Below are 5,618 nucleotides of genomic sequence, written 5' to 3'. Positions count from 1 at the left end.
TTCTGTCTCTATGAATTTGACTAGTCTAGGTACCCCATGTAAATGGAAACATTTAAAAAAATCGTTTTTAATTTACACAAATATTATAGGTTTATAGTCTTATTTTTAAAAATCAAACAATAATGAAATAGTGGGTATAAAAATAGTGGATATAAATATCAGGATGCAAACTCAGATGTTTAAGACATGTTAACTTCCTTAGTTTTCTACAATCAAACCCAATTTCGTCTTCCAGCCCCTGTTCCATTAGGTAGCAAGGACTTAAATCTTTATTTCTGCAGGGACTCCCCAGCCATTCTCTCCAGAGGTGCCTCTAATTTTCTAGAGGGCTGCCGATGTGCTACAGGCATGGAGAGAGGGGATCAAATACTTCTGGTGTTTGGTCATCAATACTTGTCCCCTTTGGCATCCACTGAGACTTCCCGAGCCTGTCCTCAGGTGTGAGTTCACACAGAGCACAGGTCATCCCCCTCAGGCTTATCCCAGACCTCCACAGGCACAGTTCTCCTCTCTCTCCCTCTTCCTTTTCCTCCCTCTGCTTTTTGCCTTTTTTTTTTGGCCACACCACTCACCATGCAGGATCCTAGTTCTCTGACCAAGGATTGAGCCCAGGCCCTAGCAGTGAAAACACCAAGTCCTAACCACCGGACCACCCTTAGCCCCTTCACCCTTTTTTATTTGTTTGTTTTCAATATAAAGACATGTGGCATGCTTTATTGAAAAAAAAAAAAAACTTCAGAAATAGTCCCTTCACCCTTTTATTCCCCGCTACCCTCATCTCCAGGAATGAGGAGCTATTTTAGCATAAAAGCAGATCACTCTTGTGCTCTGAGAGATGGTCTCTGTTAGCAAGAGAGCAGCGTGTTGGTTGGTTGGTTTACAGATGCCACATTCTGAAAAAGACACAGCTTGACTCACTGTGGAAAATTCTTAAAGAGATGGAAATACCAGACTACCTTACCTGCCTCCTGAGAAATCTGTGTGCAGGTCAAGAAGCAACAGTTAGAACTAGACATGGAACAATGGACTGGTTCCAAATTGGGACAGGAGTACGTCAAGGCTGTATATTGTCACCCTGCTTATTCAACTTATATGCAGAGTACATCATGCAAAATGCCAGGCTGGATGAAGCACAAACTGGAATCAAGATTGCCAGGAGAAATATCAATAACCTCAGATATGCAGATGACACCACCCTTATGGGAGAAAGCAAAGAGGAACTGAAGAGCCTCTTAATGAAAGTGAAAGAGGAGAGTGAAAAAGCTGGCTTGAAACTCAACATTCAAAAAACTAAGATCATGGCATCCAGTCCCATGCCCTGGAGGAGGGCATGGCAACCTACCGCAGTATTCTTGCCTGAAGAATCCCATGGACAGAGGAGCCTGGTGGGCTACAGTCCATGGGGTCACAAAAGAGTCAGACATGACTTGGCTGCTAATCAACAATGTACCTTTCACTTAAGATTTACCAGCTGCTAACATTTTCTCCATTTATTTTCTCTCTCTACATATAAAGTAACATATGTTTGCATACACACATGTCATACATTCACATATACATTTTTTGAACCATTCAAGAGTCAGTTGCATATCATGACACTCCATCCCAGTGTACGTTAGCTTGTATCTCCCAAGAGCAGGAATATTATTTTCCATAAACCCAATGAACCCAAACAGAAGGTTTGACACTGATAACACACTGTTTTCAGGTTTAGAATCCATATTCAGTTTTTGCCAAAATGCTATTTAAGACAAAAAAAAATCTAGGATCCTATCAACAAACCGACTTTGCAGCATTGCTTTAATCAATTAATGTGTGCCAATTCAATGAAATGAGTTTCTCCCAGGGAGAGTTGTGGACAGAGAAGAGAAATGCATGAAAGATAGAGCCTTTGTTACTACCTTCAGAGACTGAGAGGATGGCAGGAGAAAAGGGGGAGAAGGCTCAGTCAGAGCTCAGGCTCTTGAAATAGACATTGAAGGGTCTCCTACTAAGTCCTTGGATCCTTGAAGATCTCAGACAGGCCTGGCCACCCAAAGTGGGTCATGGACTATTTTCTGCTCCATGCCAAATTTCTCTCTAGCAGATGCAGATTCCAAGGTGGATTCTGGGATCTTTATCTTCCATGTCTTGGTGCCCTTTGGGGTTTGGTCCCACTTTTTAGGATTTGGTCAGTGTTTTTTCTTATTTCTTTCTTTATTTTCTTTGGGTCTTCGTTGCTGTGCCTGGGTTTTCTTTAGTTGCTGGGAGCAGGGGCTACTCTCTAGGTGAGGGAAACGGGCTTCTCCTTGTGGGCTGTGGGTGAATCGGCTTCCGTAGCCTCAGCTCCTGGCCCGTGAAGCGCGGCCTTGGTGGTTGTGGTGGACAGGCTTAGTTGACCCACGGCATGTGGAATCTTCCCAGACAAGGGATGGAACCTGTGTCCCCTGCATTGGCAGGCGGATTCTTCCCCCCAGACTACCAGGGAAGTCCACAGCGTTTCTTCTTAAGCTCAGTCTTCTTACTCGGAGCCCTGGTGGGGGTGGGGGGAAGGGGGATGAGCAAATGCAGCCTCTTCTTGCTGAGAGTGAAGGAGAAGGAAGGGTGTGTATGTGTGCGTGTGTGCGTGTGCACCCTCTCAATATCCCTCAGAGGAGCCCTCCTTGAACCTATGAGCCTGGGACCCCACCCTTCTATTGCTATGACAACCGCTTCTATGAGGACGTAGGGAGTAAAGAATTGTGAGTGCGGGGTTAGAGAGGGAACGCACCAGAGTCTCAATGCGTTAGTGATCTTAGAACTTTATGATAATGAAGAAGAGAGATAATATGTCTCTGTCTTCGAATCTCGAAGTAGGAGGGCAGGATGGGACACAGCAGGTGCAAGGCAGGGTGACTCCTGAAGTTCTGCCTGTGTGTGAGCAGTTCCACTTCTAACTAACCTCTCCTTCTTCTTCCCTTTAGGAGGTTAAAGAAGCTTGGGGATCCCCAGGGGTAGAAAACCCCTCCTTTAACACCACTGATATATCCTTGACACCCATCCACAGCTTCACTGATGACCTAGGCTATCAAGGGAGCCAGGACCTGACCAGCGTGAGTACCCCTCCTCTGGGGTCTCCCACCCCTTGCTCTACCACCATATGGGCATCTTAGGTCACTGACCTCCCCTTTGATGTTCTGTGGCAACCTTCCATATCTTGTCTATGTCCTTCCAATTCACATTTTTACTAAACATGGCTCAAATTGACTCCTTCCAGGAAAAAATACCAACAGTAATAGTAGTCACAGCTTATATCCACTGAATACTTACAACATGCCATTTTATGAAAATTTATCTCTCATTTAAACTTCATAAGAACCCTGTACGGTCAATACTATTATTATCCCCATTTTTCAGATGAGGAAATGGAGACAAAGGTAAATTAAGTAACTCTCCCAAGATTGCCTAAAAGATGCTAGAGTCTGAGCTCAGTTTGTGTGACTCAGAATCTCACACACAAAACTGCCTCCGGCTAGCTACTCCATTTTTATGAGTGTGCTCCATTGTACCTTCTCAACATTTATACGCTGTTGAACACACTTGATATATGAACTTACTTGCTTGTTTATTTGGGGGAGGGTTTAAATGCTAGCTGTAATTTTGTTATTGAGCTATAATTGACACACAATACAACTATACATATTTAAAGTGTACAACTTTATGTTTTGACAATGTATGTGCTTGCAAAACCATCACCACAATCAAGATAATAAACAGATCCATCACCTTCAAATAGGAACCGCCTGGATTTCTAGAACAGATAAATTAGAGGGTTATTACCTAACTTCTAAAGGGATTCTTTAACCAAAGCATTTGAATCCTTTTTAAAATAATGAGCTATCATTGGATACACTTAGAATATGCCTGTGTGTCCTTGGCTGATACTGCTTGGTAACTTCTCTTGGGTCATTTTAAGCGCATGTCTTCCCTGGGCAGGGCAGTCTAAAGCTGTGCTTCCCGCTCTGTACTCACCAGCAGGTGGGTGCTTGGCTTAATCTTTCCCTCTGATCTCAATCCTTCTCTGCCTCACTTCCCCGCCTTAGACTCGAAGTCCCATATGTAATGGGATGGGTCAGTGGAGAGCACACTTCATTCCTTGCTCTCGGATTCTTCAAGGAAGAAGATCCCAGCCTTGTTCCAGGCAAGAGACAGAAGCGGAATAAGATTGCCATTTTCCGGATGAGGAGAAATAAGGTGAGGGAGGAAGATGAGAATGACAAGGAGGATGAGGAGGACAAGGCAGGGCGCTCTCCTAGGGTGAGACGGAAGCAACACGCATACTCAAAGACCCGCCAACCAAAGCAAAAGGAGAATTCAGGCATCTCGGAAAGTAACTTGAACATGACTGTCTCCAATACCAAGTCATCTCCCTGGAGTATGATGGAGTTCCGGCAATACTTGTGTATGTGCTGCCGAACTAAGCAGAAGTTAGTGGAGGAGAACAAAGCATCAGATTTCAAAGAAAGGAGAAACCCAGATGAAAAGGAGAATGGAGTCACAGGTTCTATTAACGAGCAAGTGAGGCAACAGGCTCCTGAAGGAACTCCAGGGGAAGTTCCAGGCAAAAGCCAGGAGAACAGAGAGTGTAATCCTTCAACTTGTAAATAAAGCAAATTTTATTTTTATGGATGGTATGTACGAACCTAATTGATGATCTTAATTATTTTTGTAGATGTATCCACTTTCTTCCTCCTCATCCTCCCCTTTCATCTCTCTGAACATCTTCTCATCCTTTCTAATACTATGTGAATTTCCATCTCTGAGACATGGGGCTAGTGTATGGGTGGGTGAGACCTGGAGAGGGGTCAGGAGGCTTCCGAAACCCTTGAGGCCTGCAACTCCAAGAAGGTGAAAAACAGCCTGAAGAGAAGAGTCTTGGGGTAATTAATGAGGGAGGCTTCAAGGCCTAGCTTTCCGGGTTTCAACCCCAGACTTGTCTCAATTTCTCCCTCATAACTCTCAGCTCTATATAGCAAAACTTTTGAGCTTCTGATTGTAGCAAATAAGAAGACCAGCAAAAAAACTGCCCGAAGGGATTCTCGAGGCCATTTTCAAGATTGCCATCACGGCGACAAAGTTTAAGACTAGCTTCCAAATTTATATTGCCATCTCACTTTTCCTTCCTTAGCTTGACTAAAGGAGAAAAAAAAAGAGACACTTTCCCTCCAGGTTCTATCTTCTCCCTTCCCCACATATTCACTAATCATTCAGAAGGAATCTTAGAAATCAGGAAAATATCTCAGGGCAGATTCCCTAGAAGCTGAGCCTGAGATGGAGGTTCTTGTGCAAGGGTTTTATTGAGAGATGTTCTCACTAGAGGGAAGGTGGACGAGGGAAGCAGATTAGGGCAGGGCAGAAAGCTAGGCAGGTTTGTTAAGAGTTAACAGTTAAGTCTGTGTCCACCTGATCCCTGAGAGCTCTGACCTGTGGGTTACATCTCAAAACTGGTTGCACTTTTGAGGCAGGGGGTTGGCCTTTTGTAAGCCCATGTCAGTCACTGTGGGCTGCTCGAGGTTCTCCAGTGAGGTAGCCTCCCTGCTGACTGAAGGCAGTTCTTTGGTGAAGGACTGTGAGCTGTTAGTCATCAACTCCATAGCAGC

At 44.4% G+C, this 5,618-nt stretch overlaps 1 protein-coding gene across 1 annotated transcript; it reads left to right on the top strand.

Annotated features, from left to right (window-relative positions):
- Positions 1–2,720: 2,720 nt before the first annotated feature.
- Positions 2,721–4,647, top strand: LOC104987383. Its single transcript, XM_010838252.1, has 3 exons — positions 2,721–2,858; positions 2,943–3,071; positions 4,135–4,647. The coding sequence occupies exons 1-3, from the start codon at positions 2,784–2,786 to the stop codon at positions 4,624–4,626; spliced, it is 696 nt and encodes a 231-aa protein (XP_010836554.1). The 5' UTR covers positions 2,721–2,783; the 3' UTR covers positions 4,627–4,647.
- The last annotated feature ends 971 nt before the right edge of the window (positions 4,648–5,618 follow it).

Source organism: Bison bison, unplaced genomic scaffold (assembly GCF_000754665.1).
Source record: "Bison bison bison isolate TAMUID 2011002044 unplaced genomic scaffold, Bison_UMD1.0 scf7180017864093, whole genome shotgun sequence".
Classification (NCBI taxonomy): domain Eukaryota; kingdom Metazoa; phylum Chordata; class Mammalia; order Artiodactyla; family Bovidae; genus Bison; species Bison bison.
This window is presented reverse-complemented; position numbering and strand designations above follow the sequence as displayed.

Excerpts from the sequence above, each read along its gene's own strand:
- LOC104987383 (XM_010838252.1), top strand. The coding sequence starts at position 2,784 with ATGATAATGAAGAAGAGAGATAATATGTCTCTGTCTTCGAATCTCGAA. Across the intron at positions 2,859-2,942 it reads GGCAGGATGGGACACAGCAG|GAGGTTAAAGAAGCTTGGGG; the intron begins GTGCAAGGCAGG and ends TCTTCCCTTTAG. Across the intron at positions 3,072-4,134 it reads GGAGCCAGGACCTGACCAGC|GAAGAAGATCCCAGCCTTGT; the intron begins GTGAGTACCCCT and ends GGATTCTTCAAG.